The sequence below is a fragment of the Ambystoma mexicanum genome, chromosome 3q (assembly GCF_040938575.1).
Source record: "Ambystoma mexicanum isolate Mex_15411 chromosome 3q, UKY_AmexF1_1, whole genome shotgun sequence".
Classification (NCBI taxonomy): domain Eukaryota; kingdom Metazoa; phylum Chordata; class Amphibia; order Caudata; family Ambystomatidae; genus Ambystoma; species Ambystoma mexicanum.
Window position 1 is genome coordinate 310,726,669 of NC_090926.1, and position 15,583 is coordinate 310,742,251.

General features: G+C 48.2%; 1 protein-coding gene across 3 annotated transcripts in view; it reads right to left on the bottom strand.

Annotated features, from left to right (window-relative positions):
* The window catches only part of CACNB3 (calcium voltage-gated channel auxiliary subunit beta 3), a 544,884-nt gene that overhangs the window by 90,885 nt on the left and 438,416 nt on the right, over nt 1–15,583 (bottom strand). For all 3 annotated transcript variants that reach the window (XM_069653855.1, XM_069653854.1, XM_069653853.1), the window contains exons 2-5: nt 9,923–10,045; nt 9,482–9,604; nt 7,399–7,514; nt 7,240–7,313 (exon numbers count right to left, since the gene is read on the bottom strand). In XM_069653855.1, coding sequence (XP_069509956.1) covers nt 7,240–7,313; nt 7,399–7,514; nt 9,482–9,604; nt 9,923–10,045 — 436 coding nt within the window. The remainder of the gene's footprint in view (nt 1–7,239; nt 7,314–7,398; nt 7,515–9,481; nt 9,605–9,922; nt 10,046–15,583) is intronic.

The window sequence follows — 15,583 nt, forward strand, 5'->3', positions numbered from 1 at the left end:
TGCGTTTCTGCTGTTATCTTTTAATTCTACCTGTCTTTTTTTGTTGTTTGTCTGGGTTTCTTGAGCTCATAATACAGAATTAGTTTGATTAAATACAGCTAGTCATGATGGCTTTTATTGAACTAAATACATATAAATAATATCCTAAGTTTGCTCATTCAATCGGCTTCTTCCACAAAGTGTTGCTCAAATAACATGGGACTTCCCCTGTAGGGTCCCAGGTGTTAGACAATGATGCCTATATGGACACCTCTGCTGCTGGACCACCGGATGGCTCGATCTCAACCGAACAGCCCTCTGCAAACTGTGTATAAGATCATTAAAATTACCCACTCTAGTGACTAGTATATTCATAGTAGATCGTCCCGTTTCCTACTTGCAAATAGGTTTGTGTCCCTGGAAAGGGAATTGGATGGAGTAAAAAAGATAAACGCCTGCATGCATACAGCTACCGTGCACGTGCCCCGTGCGGGCCCTTTTTCCGCACGTTTATGCATATGAGGAAGCTATTTCGCATGGATGGCGGGAAGGCTTAGAGTGACTGTGGACAAAGGAGTAGATTAGTCACTATGCGGAGTAAATTTTACTTCATCCTAAATCACTTCCTCGTTCTGCCATACAAATGGGAGACTATGTAGCATCTACCCATTCCGTGAGGACTAACCTATTAACACAGACTCAATGAAACAGTTTCTTGAAAACTGACTGAGCAAAACCAGATTCTGCAAGTAAACAAGTTCCCTCAGAACTAAGATTGCACCTAATCGTAGAAAGATAGGTGGTCAGGATTCTAGTTTGTTGGCAGTATCTGCCAGGAAGAAGACGAAAGACGGGGCATAGTCTAATGAGGCCTATAGTGGAGACTGTCTCCTGACAAAGGGCAAGTAGCAAAATCTAGTCCATTTCCATTGATGCAGTGAATCAGTGGGGGACTTCTGGCTGGTCTGAGAATGTTCATATTTTCTCATCAATTACCTAATTGACCATAAACTAGAGCCAGACTTCTAAGGAAATTGACTGAGGAGAGGGATGAAGCACTTTGCCTTGTTGTTGAGCTGGGCGGTTAATCAGTTTCAACAGTAGGTGATGATCTACTGATGTCAGCTGTAGAAACTTTGTATATACATGCACTGCCTAATGGACCTCCAGGTGGGGACAGAATACATTGATGGATCAGAGTTTCTATAATCATTGGAATGGGAGGAAAACATATACCCCGTTAAACTTGGACCCAGACACAAACCTGAGCGGTAAAGAGAGCATGTTTCTATTTACATTTGTATTGCCATTTGTCAGCTCCAATGTGCAAACCAAGCAGCCTCAGTTACTCTTACAATTATGAAAACATTTCTGAGTTCAAGCGCAGTCAACAGGAAGGACGTTCCTCATAGATTTTTGCTGGGGAGGAACAGACCCTGGGAAACTTCCCGTGCCCCACCTGCATGTTGAGTGTTCCAAGTGACTGGAGTGGGCGGTATGGCATCCCTTCTAGTTGAAGCTGCCTCTGCTCAAACATACGTCGCTATTTCAATTTTGCTTGAAAGATTTTAGTTGCTTGAAATCCAGAAATAAATCCCAGAGGAGAGGGTACTTCTCTATCTCCATTGTGGCGATAAAGTATATCAGCGGGTGATGCTAGTAATGAAAATTCAGATCCCGATAGCAGTTCCTACTTGTGGGGGGGGGGGGTCATGATAGATTACTTAGGAAGCCTGTCTTTGAGTCCAGTTCCCCTCTGCACTCCCCGCATGGTGAACTTCTGAATGGCCCAATTGCAAATTTGAAGAGCCAGGCAGTAAAGCGATGGAGAATGGAAGCCACTGGCCTTGTTAATAAAGAAAATAGCCATGGTGTTGTCAGTTAAGACTTGCACTCAAATTGGGAAAGAAGAGAAGGAAGGCCTTCAGGGCTAGGAAAATGACCTTGAGCTCCAGGAAGTTGACGTGCCTGCATCTGTCATAAACATTCCACAAATCATGCACCTTTGCATCTCCAGTTTTCACGCACCAGCCCAAAACAGAAAGAGAGAAGTCCATTGTTATAGTTGCTGAGAGGGAAGGAGTTTTTAAAAGGGAGCACCAGGACCAGTTATTTTTCTGGATGTACCATGCGCAGAAACTAGAACCTTGGATTGGGGCATCAAATGCTGGTCCCAGAATGTGGCTAGCTGAAGTGGAAGGTGCCTCACTTGAAGGCGAGTGAAAGCACCACTAACACCACAGTTGCCATGAAGGCCAGAACCTTCTGGAATAGGTGGGGTGTATCGAAAGACTGGCTGGCTACAGAGATGTATATCAAACAAATGTCCATAAGCGGAAGAGCTGTGGCCTCGGTTTTATTTCGTAAACTTGATTAATCCAATATTCTGGGTAGGGCGAAAAGTGATTTGCTCACATTGCCCAAAAAGTCCAAAGAGAGCATTAGGTGCAGAAGGATCTGAAGATTATTAATTCCAAACCAAGGAGGCCTGAAGAAGCCAGCCACTGATGCAAGTATACATTTGGATAGCCTGAGTCCTTTAGTGAGCAGCCATGTCTATGGTGCAAAGCCAGTCATCCTTATGTAGGAACAAGAGTATCTGTGATGATGTATTCATCTTGAACATCCTCGTTGCGTTAAAGATACGAGATGGAGGTCAAGATCATTCTGAGGACTGTATTTTTCTTTTTTCTCCAAAGTGAGGAACTGAGTGTATAAACAGATGTTTATGTCAGGGGTAAGGACTACCTCTGTTGCATTCATAGTCACTCATTTGTGTAGGTCTGCACTCATTTCTTGAGAAATGCTTTGCGACTTGGCAGGTGAAAGGGGGCACAGGAGAGACCATCGTTGGCCATTGCAAGAGCCCATGGAGCTTTCGTGATTTATCATACACCTAGGAACATCAATGTCCATCCCCCACAAGTATAGTGGAGAGTACACCTGAATCCTGTTAGACCTTAGGTTTGGGGTCTGAGAAGGGGGAGGTGAAGAAATCCTGTGCTCTTACTACAACAAACTGAGCAGGAGGTTGCGATCTGAGGTAGATCTTCTTCTCCAGAACTGGCCTGGATTTAGACATAAAGAACTTGCTTGTTGGGGCAACAGAACAAGGCTTTTCCCAAAGCTTCTGTGCCTCCTTTTGTACATCCGCGTGAATGAGGATGCTGAACTGTTCCGCTCAAGGTAACAAGTCTTTTGCAAGAACAACTTTGAGTGATGAACGAGACTCAAGGACTCAGATGTAGAAAACCATAACCCCAGGATTGTTTTATGGAATTCCTTAGTTGAGGAGGAAGCTCCTCACCACTTTTCCAATATGAGTCCTGGTGATCAGAAAGTCCTGGCCTGAAAAAACGGTGGAGAGGATTCTGCTAAAGCCGAAACTGATTTCTGTCCAAAGTCTGGGGAGAATCGGGTGGCAGTGGAGGGGGAAAAGGTGCAGGGACCACAGAAACAGCAGCCAGATTGCAATCAATCCCATGGTGGTGTTGAAGTTATGGAGGGGGCTGTGGTGCAACAAGCTTCTCCACAATAGAAGCCTTGGACAGAGGAGCCGGGAGGACTTGCCATATCATGCCTCTGTTGTGGACTCTCATGGATGAAGAAGTCAGGCACTTGTAAAACCTCTCAAAGAGGTGGTCACCCTGCCCAGATGTTGACTTCTGCGTACTGATGATTTGGGCATCGGTGGCAAAGCTGGGATAAAGAATGTGGAGCATCTTTGACCCAAGGAAAGTCACTCCAGTAGGTGGAGAATAATTGAATAAGGGTAGGAGTGCAATGAAGACGTGCACTGTGACTGATGCTCAATCCATCCGCAGAGTTACAAGGGGTCTGCTCGCAATGGAAATCAAGAGTCTCCCCTGGCCATGATGTTTGAGGAGGCAACATCGAACAAACTGGAGTCCACTAAACCTAAACCTTTCCAGAACCAGGGGTAATCGGACAGAGGCTCCTCAGAGGGTAGCCTTGTATTAACAGAGCCTGTTAGGGAGAGGCCAACGTTCTTGAACCGGCCACTGAATCGGAGCTCATGAAGTCCAAGGTCCCGGGTTTACTCTCTATGATGGCCCATCCTTCTGACTCTCATGTGGAGTGGATTTCTGTTCACTGACCTATGTAATGAGGGAGCTGAGAACCGATGTTTCCGAAAACAAGGCTGCAGCACTGGGCCACCATGTTTTTGAAGAGAAGCCCTGGGCACCTCTAGGTAATACTCATGGCAAGGCTCAGAGCACTTGTGGCCAGACAATATTAAAGGCCTCAATTGGACTTTGGCCTGATTGCCGGAAGAAGATCACACGGATAGAAACTGTGTACGAGGCTTGGACTAGTAGACCTCTGGCATCTGGTCATGGCCCTTGCTGGGCACCTCTGACAGAGCACCAGGCTTCGGACTTAGAGGCGACACCTCGATCGGGGGTCAGGATTTGCTCCGGAACAGGGCACTTCATGGTTTGTCAGTATTGCGCTGAACGGTGAAAGACCCCAACGGGTTTGGAACTCTGCCGTTTAACACCTTGGCGAGGTTCCAGACCTTACCTTTACATGTAACAAAGTTCCTCAGCTCTCAAAGTATGGCGTGCTTGAAAAGGTCTTACCATCAAGTGAGGCACGACCACAGAGACAAGTTGGAAAGAGGGCTGCAAAATATGCACAGCAGTCATGAGAGCTCTGGAAACAAACGCTGTGACTGATGCCAAGTAAGTGTGGTTCCATGAGAGAAAAGGACTATGTGCGACACAGGGCGTAAAACCCTGCAAGCAAGGAGTGGAATGCACAAATAACGTTAACCATTATTTAGGATACTGTGGCTAGAAAGAAAACAAAATGCTGGCTGCCGCAGAGCTCCTGCCACATCTGAGGCAGAGAGAAGGACTGGCGGTTGTCCCAGGGACACACACATGGTAACTTTAGGAACTAAGGTGCAGCTGTGCATACACTCCAGGTGGAGTATTCTTTCTTTTGGTCCCGTTTGCAGAAGGTTCCGTTGCACCCCCTTTCTGTGGATGACATCTCACTTGTATCGAGGAAAGGGGGTGGGACGTAGGAGTACTAACACACACGCGACCACGTGCCAGGTATCGCTTTTTTCAATGCCGCCACGATTGGATCCACCAACACCTCTCATATGTTCTCTCCCCAGCAATACTTTAGCACCCATTACGCTCACACTACACTATTACGCATACCCTGCCAGCCTCCAGCCGTTTCTCTATTGTAGGGCGTCCTGCATGGTGCTCCACTGCACAGGGCATGGCGGAGACTGGCTATGACACATCCCATTGCTGCCTCTGGAGCTTTTTCGCGTGGGGATTTAGTCCTAACCAATCCTCCCCTGAGAACGGAGACCCAATGCTATAGCCCTTTCCACATGCACAGGTTACTACTTCCTAGAGGATTTCCCAACTAGGCCCTGCGCCATCGCTTGTGTGGCCACGCCCGCATGCTGCTTCCTGCTCGTCCCACCTGCTCCTGAAAGTAGACCACAACAAACACCTCCTTTGGCCCCCACTACCATTGAACACTCAACCATAAAATACTGCCTTCTAACGCACCAAGATGGACGTGTCCCCACGCAGTTTTTCCTGGTGAGAAGGTACTGCACAACTAACGTTAGGTTATCCCCAATACAGTGCGCTCACGTTTCCGCTCTAATCTTCACTATATTTTTGTAGAATACTGTTTTTATCATTGTGCACCTTAATTTGTGCAGAATCCAACCCCCATGTTGTGATGACTGCATGTATTGGGTTGCTTGGATTCTTGTTCAGTGCATCCATCCCTTGTGGGGGCCCAACCATACTCACTACACCATCAGAAAATGAAGCAATAATTAATGATGGACAGATGCCCAGCACCTGGCAGTGAGTTTTCTCTGCTTGCCCAGTGGGGATATCTTTGAGCAAACCACTCCAACTTTCAGGTTAGCAAGCATAGCCTATGGAACTCACAATGGGCGGGGGCCTCCCTCACTGCAGTTACAGGCAATGTATGTTATGTAAGGGCACTTTTTCACACTGCCCCACCCACCCGATACACCCCAACATACCAAGGCTCTGAATATGCTGAATTCCAGTCTAAGCTTATCAACATAAAAGCCTGGGCTGTTCACTGCAATTCTTGAGACTGCAAGAGAAACTGCAATCCCCAGACAATGAGGGGTGGTAAAGCCATGCCTTCAATACAGCTGCAATGCCAAAAACCCTCTAAATTGGCAGGTCCCTGTAGAGTGTTTGCTCACATTGGGTTTAATTAATGCAAACACACAGTCCCCATGTCGCAACCTTAGCCAACTGGGTTATCCTCACTGAAGACTTCTTCCTTGCAAGGATTACTTTCCCGACAGTTCCTTCTCTTACAACCTGTCAAGGAATCGGATGCAGCTAATGGCAGCGTGGATACCCAACTCTCCGTGGGCACCAGCCAGGGACAACACATACAAGGGACCTCATGGGCGCTGTTACCACTCTGAACCAACCAGAGACCCCTGCAACCAGATGGCACCCTGCTGAATCCGGCACTGCTGTACGCACTGTGATGTGGTCACAACTAAATCTCCCAGGCCACGCTACCTCCATGGCCGAAGCAGCATCCGTGATCAATAATGTTCAATGATGCAGACACGCCCAGCATGACTGGGGCTGAGACGCAGTTGCAATCCAAAGGCATGTGAACATCACCCGCTAGACAAATCAAGGTGCCAGTCTCTTCATGGCAGGTCCGGACACTGGCCTTCATGGTCTTAAAGGAGAAGGTACCTTGAAACACATAGAATGCAGCCGCCTCCCTCAAAGTCAGTGCCAACAATGAGCGGCTGGCTAACAGTGGATTGCCAAACGTCATGGATAACCTCATCTACTGTGGTAGGGATTACACCAATCACCCAAAGAAAGTTGTGTAGGCCATTATGCTCCCTATCAGCACTGCTGCCCCAGAGGTAACCCTAGGGTCACTGAGGGTGTAAGGCAGGAAGAGCTTCTGAGTCACATGGAGTCTGTGAGCCTATTGATGCAGTTCTTTATGGCAAGCCATTGTTTCAGCTCAAGGCTTACTGACGAAATACATTCCTACTTGAGGCCATGCGATGGGAGAATGATACACAGGTGGTCTCTGGGGTGATCAGTCCTATTAGAAAAGAGCAGATGACAATCCATAAACTAACATCACCCAGCCATTCCCCTTCACTTAAAAAATGCAGCCGCTAAGAAGGCTATCTGGCACATGTGCGTAAGAAACTAAATGTGTGGTGTTTACCCATGGAGGGGGGTGGTGATCGCCGATTTCCTGAGACCATGTCTCCCAGACTTGAGGAGTTCCCGCCGGTTCTCCTGTGGATGAGAAAAGCAGGATCAAGAAAACAGAAGCGGATTGTTGTACATTCAGAAACCCACGGGCAAGGGCAAACACATTTACCTAGCCTTTTGTTCTTGTTTAAGACGCATGGCCTCCAGCCGCTGGGGACTTGGGATAAAGACGATATCCCCCCCTTCCTTGACTAACCTCCCGATCCACCAGTCATTGCTGTATTTCTGGAAGAGAAGACAAGAGTTCAGTGCTTGCTCGTGATGGGGCGAGACTTAAATCTAGGGCGGAAGAGGACAATCCTGCTCAGGAACTCAGGGCTCTGCTGCTTGGCCAAATATGCTAACAATGTAAGAGCATGCTCCTTCAACTACTGGTACAGGCTCCTGTGAGGTGTGATATGTTGATACATGCAGGACTATCTACGTGAACCCTTCAGAAGAATTGCTTTGTTGCGTTTGGTTGTGTGTTCTGCAACGCCAACAGCAGCAAGCAGGAGGATGGATGTGTGTGCTTGACTCCATTTATCTTTTTTATTAATGTTTAAACCACTGCCATGATACAGATAAAACACAACAGTTCCAAGCGCACACTACTTGGAGATGAAATACAATAGCCAAACATTCCGCGAAAGCAAAATCACCACCCTCAACCCCAACAAACTCAGTGATCACCATTGGCAGCCAACCCTCGCAACCCACCCAATCCCCCCCATGCCCCTCCGCTCCTTCCCCAGGAACCACAATCTTTATAACAACGAGAAACAGAGGTCTCCCAACCACCCCTGGGCTCCTCGTTGTGTATTCTAAAAATGGCCACCATGTATCCCTATATTTGGTACATTGCCCTAAGCTCAGGGCGTTAATTCGTACAGCTTTCAGCCACAATTGTTTCCCAGACTTTTACCCACCACATTTGAATAACGGACCCATCTGGGTTTTTTCAATTGCGAGAGATCGTAACTTTAGCTGCCAGTAGTAACTGGGAAATCAGTGTAGCCATTAATCCTGACATGGGGAGGATCCCAACACCGCTGTCTCCCAGGAGAACCATGCGACGGTCCATGGGACGGGTCAATCCGGTTAGCTGCACTCCATTTTACATTTGAAGAGCCATGGTGTCTCTGATGCTTTCTATATGGCAGCCCTAATTTTTCATACTTGTGTTTTCTACAGTGAAAGATTAGCTCTGAAGTTACCACTGCGCCGTCTCACCTCTGAGGCTATGTGCACCTGCCCACACTCGCACCGCCACTCGGACCTGCAAATGCTCACACTCACACCCACACCGCCCCTCGGACATCCTCTAACTCCAATTCTGCCTCTGCCTGTTCTAACCCTTCTGTTTGTCACAGATTCTTAAGCTCACAAATAATCTTCCAAATTTAACAAGTAACCGGATTGTTTTGGTGCAAAGAAGCATACACCAGTATCATGCATCTGTGGAAAAGGTGCTGACCGGGTAAGTCACAAAAAATAACAAGGTGGACCATTGCTTTTCTAATAAATTCCCCTAGATGCTTCCTACCATGTATTGCAACTTCTCATTGAGAAGGATCATGAACTAGGGAACAGTTGGACACCTGAATATAACTAAATCTTTCAAACAGTGTATATTCTTAATACAAAGCAAAACAGCTTAGAGGCCAAGACAAGCCCCATGACTGATGGGCTAACATGTGCAGGCAACCGAGGCATGCTTTGTTCGGGTGTGCATGAATGCAACAGTACTGTAGGCAAATTGAGTCCTGGGCTGGACTAGCAGCCTGGCAAACCCACCTTCTGCTTTGTATAATAGGAAAGTGTACCCTGGAAATTCTTGTCCCGCGACACACTGTGCCGATTGCTTGGGTTTGGGGATTTCTTTCTGCCCCCATGCCTCCCCACTTCCCTATGTGTCTAAATCAGTGGTGTTTTTGTGCTAAGCCCCCTTGTGTAAACCTATTGTTGCTGATCCCCGCCCTTGAGTAAGGATATCATTGCCAGGCTCTCCTAGATGCATATCTGCTTATAATATCTATGCAAAGCAGGCACCATACTCCCTTTTCAGAGAGTTTCGGGAACCCAATGGCCATCCTTCCGGCCACCCTAGAGTGGACAACCGCACAGTTTGAAGACCACTGGTAAATCTTATTGCATCTTCCCATGTCTCCTTTTTTTTGCTAACCGTCCTCTCCTCGTCCTAAATGTTGTACCTCTTTGATGTGCAGGAAGTCTTTGGCTTCGAAGTTAATGGCACATCCCTGGACCGGACACTCCTCATCCAGTGCTCCACAGTAACTGACATTGGTTCGCACAGCGAATGCTACCGGCTTGAGCTGCAAGAAACCACCAGTGTTACCAGCTTGGATTGCCAAGATCAACTGATAACATTCTTAAATAAACTTGGGAACATGTAGGCAGGGGTATTAATAGTATTAGCCAAATATACATTATGTTAGTCGACTTATGGGGAGTCTGTACCAGTTTAGCCTTAGAAACTAAGGAAAGAGTAGAATGACGCGTGCCACGCCAACATGGACCTGGCAGCACGTCTCTTGACTACTTCTTGATCCTCCCTAATTCCTCCCTCGCACCCTCACCTACCACCACTGTTTGCAAGCCTTCTCCTCAGTTTCGTTAGAAGTTCTCGTTACCTTAGCCCTCTCAAGCTGCTGCAGTGCCTGCCTCTCCACCTCGCGGCGGGCAGCCTCGCGGTCCTCCTCCAGGGACACGTCGGAATCTAGTGAAGGCCGGCTTGTGTAGGAATCAGCTGAACCCTGTGGAGAAAGCAAAGAGACAGTAGGTATTAAGGATAGTGCAGGAAGGTGCTCTGGTCATACACAGTCTGTATTAAGGACTGGGGTGCACCATGCACTGGCCCAAGATGGCGTGTGTCAAGGACTGAGCAAGAGCATGCTCTGCACAGAGGCAGCCTGTATTGTGAACTGAGCCAGAGCCTACTTTAGAGAGAAGCAGCCAGTATTAGGGAAGGAGACAAAGTAGCTTCTGGAGAGAAAGAGTCTGTATTAAGGAACGTGAATGAGGATGTCAAGGCCAGAAACATGCTGTGCTGTGAACTGAGTTCTGAGTTTCTGGAAATGGGAAGTCTTCGAAGGGCAGGTCTGCAGCATTTTCTAGACCATAGTCTTCTCTGTTTAGGGTTGAGCCAGAGCGTGCTCTGGGCATGATCACTGTGCATTAGGGATTGAGCTGAAGTGTACTTTGGACAGCAGAGTCAGAATGGGGTTCACAATTGTTTTGGTTACCAATGGAAAGGTGGCCAACAGTTGAAAATGGTAATGGATTCCCTTTTGTGACAGAAAAGTCCCCAATGGGGAGTTTTTTGGTAAACATGTATTGCAAATTGTGCCTTTTAAAGAATATGTGTTCAGTAACACTGGTTACAACTATTAGACGCATAGTGAAGTCGGTCACCAGATCAGCCCACTTTGGCCAAAGAACTGGCACTCACTAATATGTTGGTCCATCACTATTTACCTATAGGGCAGCCTGAGCCTGCCGGACAGAGGCCATCTTGTATTATGGGCTGAATAGTAACATGGTCTGGACCAAAGGAACAGGGTCAGGTAGGGGTGCATCGTGGTGGCTCACGTGCATGAGATGGAAGATGACCTAATGCTCCCATGCCACCTCTGGCCAACACGGAGGAGTGAGGGCTGATGGAAAGGAGCGCTCCATAGGCATTTTGAGAGGGAGATTGGTCAAATTAGAAGAAGCTATGGAAGAGGCAGCTAGGAGAGGTGGAGGAGGAGGCCCAACACATGACTCGAGAATCCAAGTGCTCCAATGTCCTCCTAGTGGAGAACATTGGTGCTTCAGCGTCAGCGGTGCGACACCGCTCAGCTCTGGGTGGTCTACATGGTGAGGGCAAAAGACCTCAACAGCGGTTGTCACCACTCCACCAAAGGCAGCAGCAGGGAACTTGGGATGCACAGATGGGAGAGCAGAGAAGCCAACATACAATGCACACAGGAAGAGAATGAGCGATTGGGTGTGGCGGGAGGAAGATGGCGGAAGAGCGCTCAACAGCAGGCCACAGGATACGAACAATAAGCGCTAGCTCAATGCAAAAGAGCAAAGAAAGAGGGATGAAGGCATGGGGCAGGAGACTCCGGCGTGTGAGAGGGGAGATGGAGACAGTGCACAGCCACAATGAATGGGAAGAGAGTGGCCAGCAGTGCTCACGACGTGGAAGAGACACCCAGGGTGAGAAAGAGCTCAAAGGGAGCAGGCGTCTGCATGGAGAAAGCAACTAAGGCACTGGGCAAAGGACCAGTAAAGCTCTCGAGTGCTGGCTCGGTAGAGTGCTGCTTGAGGGCCAGATGCAGAGCAACCATATTTTAGAGGGGAGAGCATGGACGAGAACAAGGAGAAATAATGAGGGGAGGAGAAGCACCAGAGTGATTGTGGGAGAGAAGAAGGGGAACAAAGACAATAGGGGGCAAGTTCTAGACGTCAGGCAGTGTGGAAATGAAGTGGCGGGGATATGTAGAGGCCTTGTTCTCTACAAAGGAAACATAGCAGGAGAGGAAGAGATGCCAGGCAGAAACAAAGATACCTGTGCAGGGCAGGCAAGAAAGATGGAAACAAGGGGTCAGGAGTTAGCTGTGCCTCCAGAAAAGGGTGAGTGTTGAGGAAATGTGACCCTGGCGGGTAGAGGGAGGGGAAAGGGAGTGCAGAGCAAGGAACACTGAGCAATCGTCGAGAGCAAGAGAGGAAAAGCCTGGATGGCTGATAGAGCCCAAGGCCTTGAGACCAGCAAGAGAGCGTCGGTGGAGAAGGGGGCTAGCGGGGCAGGCAACGCTTGCTGCAACTCCAGAAAGGGCCCAGGAAAACACCCTATCAGACAAGTGCATTGCTTATTTATGTAGTTTATGTTTAATCCAGATGTGGGAAATGACAGCAAAAAGGGGCTTTTGGAAAAGGCTCAAGTTAGACTAGGCACAGTGGGCGAACCACTGTACCATTCCTCAGACGGAGGGGGGCGGGTGGAGTATTTTGGAGGATGGTTTTACAGAATCGGTATAAAGGTGCAAGGATCCTGAGATGGGTGGGAAATTTATATTCGCCAAAGGGGAAGCCTGGAGTAGTTCCCAAAAGTGTGCAAAGGGAAAGTGTAAGACCCCTTCACACAGCGGACAAAGGGTGGAGAATGTGCGCTAAGCGAAGGCAATGTCATTGGTGAGCAGCAATGGGCAAGACTCCAGGGTCTTGAGGCTACTCAGAGTGTTTCTTTCAGTGCAGGGATGTTGCTAGACATAGGGTTCAGGGTAAAGACCTCTGGGGCTAGAAAACACCTTAGAGAAGTTCTTATTCATGCCCACAGTGTAAGAGGACCCATGCGTTGGGTGCAAGAGTGGGCAAACAGCAGCCATACAAGACTGTGCCAATTTGGTAGCACCATGTCAAGTAGCATCATGAGTGCTGGTAAGGCAGTTGGTCCACTTTAGTTTGGGGGCATCAGTAGGAAGGTGGACTCCCAGGGATGAATGGGCAAAGGATTAAAGAGATGGCAATATGGAAGTTAAGACGATTGAACACAGAGGGTTGCTTTTGAAGAGGGTTTGTTGCATTAAGCGGTTGCTAACTTGTCCTTTTGCAGCCAATGTAGCTAGTAGGGCGGGTGAATGGTCAGCCAAGTAATACTAAAGGGCATCCAGTAGCTGGCCTAAGTTACCGGAATAGCGTGGTCCAATGGTGGGCAGAGGGGGAGAAGATACTTTTGACTTCTGCTGACACTGAGAAACTTGAATTTGGTAAAGATGGTGATAGGCATGGTTATAAGGAGTGCACCTTATGGGGATGTCACTTTTGAAAGCCGTGAAGCTGTAGAAGCGGCAGGTGAAGGACCAGTGGCTAGAGAACAAGAGATTATGGACAGATGTCCTACTTGGGAGAGAGGGCAGTGAGTGTGTACGCCCATATTAATTTATTTGGGTTCTGGGATCATACATTTCTATGCCCTGAGCATGCATTAAGCAAGGTGGCACAGAACATGCTGCATCAGGTCGAGGCGTCTGGGCCGAAGTAATTTCTCTTTTTTTTGGTGCATGGAAATGTAGCATGGTAGTTTCCAGTTCAGGTTTGTAATGCATATTAAACTTAGTTAAATAAAAGGATTCTCTGAGGATTACAGTGGAAGCACACCCCTTATTTCAGGAGCAAAGGTGGCTGGCACGGGTGAGAACTAGTAAATGTGCACATCAAGATGGCAGAGGACCGTGTGGCACAGGGAGGGCGCCGCAAGCGTAGGTTCTCGTCGATTATGAGACGTCAGACGATTCACGGGGTCAGGGAGGAGAAATAAGTGGATTAGGATGGGTGGTTGGGCAGATGTAAGTGCTTTGCATATTAGTAGTCATTCGGTGAAGGCTTGTGTGGATATGGAGCCAGGAGGAGGCAGATGTTGCAAGCGCAACCCGCTCTCATTGGAGCAGACTTGATCACATTTAACACCACCGTTTACCTGAAGTGTGACCTGCAATGGAAAGTGAGGTCTTGTGGGTATAGCAATAGCAGGCCTGTTTGGTGGACAGGGTTGGAGTTTAGAAAGGGGAAGGAAAGGCTGCATGGTGGATCTTCTGTTCATCAGGATGTCTACAGGTGGTCAGGGTCCTGGTCAATGCTCCTGAAAGCTATGCTGTCGGTAGCAAAGAGGGCGCACACAGGTAGATAGATGGTCGTAGTGATAGGCAGGAAAGTGTGTCAGAGGCTGAAGTATCACTTTCAGATAATGGATTAGGTCATGGATGCTGGGCAGATGAGAAGCCCTTCCCGTAATGCCCTGGACAGTGCAGTGGTGCTCCAGAACATGGCGTTCTGAGCAGTTTTGGCCCGGGGCATACAGGCGGGAGGGGAGTACACCTCAGGGTGCTGACAAGGATTCCCTAGAAACAGGTGTCCTACACCATCTACACGCCTTGTTGTCTGGCCCCCAGTCAGCTGTCAGGAAGTTTCTGAGGCTGCGCCAACAGCAATTGAAAGATCCACTGGAGAGACAGAGGGCAGAGTGGGTGGTAGAGGGCGCGAGAGAGAGGTAGACAGATGGATATCTCTAGGGTGGGCTGGGGTGGTAGGATAAAGAACCGCTAGCAAGGGTTGCCACAGGCCTTCTACTCATCTCTGGGAGAGCCAGTATCAACCTTCCAAAGCTGCATAAATCAGGGACACGGAGAGTGCAGAAGAAGGGTAAGGTGTAATAATAACAAGGCAAATGGGTTATATACACCCGGAAGTGAACAGCAGGTGCATAATTATCAAGAGATTATTCACTCTGAATGAAATTGCAGGTTCTGGGCAACGCTGAGGCAGTAGTGCAGCAATGGAACATGCAGGGCAAGATGTATGGAGGTAAAAGAACAATATGTGTGAGCACCAAATGAACACCATAGGCTGATCCAAACAAGCACAGGCGAAAGGAGCACACCTAGAGTAGCGCACACACTGGCAGACAGCACATTTTCCATTCGAAGCAAAGAGCGCCAGAATGGCAAGTAGTGCTGGAGCAAATACCAAAATGGTACTAATAGCTCAAGAGAGGCGAATGACCCCAATGAAATCACCAGGAAACGTCCAAATAAGCCACTGCAAGCATAGTCCACAGCGGCACTGAGAATAAACACCAGCACACCTGACAGAGACCATTACGCAGGCGTTACAGCACAGTGACAACAGTGGCGGCCATTTTGGATGTTCTGGAGTAAAAAGAATGCATAAGCGGTTTACACTTGGTCCAATGTCTCGTTTACCTCTCCCTAGTTCTGATGAATTTGTGAGGCGCGCAGCACCAATCGGAATGCATGATCCTTCCACCACCACCCGCTTGCTTGGCAAATACAATAGCATCTCCACCCACATACACGCAGAGATGCTATAGATTACCAAGGACCCCATGTAAAGGCCTCGCACCATGCATGCACATGTCAGGAGGCATTCACGTTTATTTGCATTGCAAGGCGTAAAAATACAGCGAAACCCGGAACTGTCCAGATAGCCATGCATTATGTCAACCCTGTAATGCAAACAATCCACATTGCCTGGAGGAGAAGGCATGCACAGAGGTATGTTTGGATGCAGCCTCCCCAATGCATTGCACGGGGTCGCGCAAAATGTCTCCTAATGTGTAATTTGGTGTTTTGGGAGGATTCTATTCCCCCCACCCCTCCTTGTTCGGTGCTACCATTCTTTGCTAAACATGGACTGTACCACTTTCCTAGCATGTGAAGCAAGATGTGATCCACTCCACTTGGCATTGGTGCAACACTTAATTATTGCTTCTTTCTGGTTTGGCATGC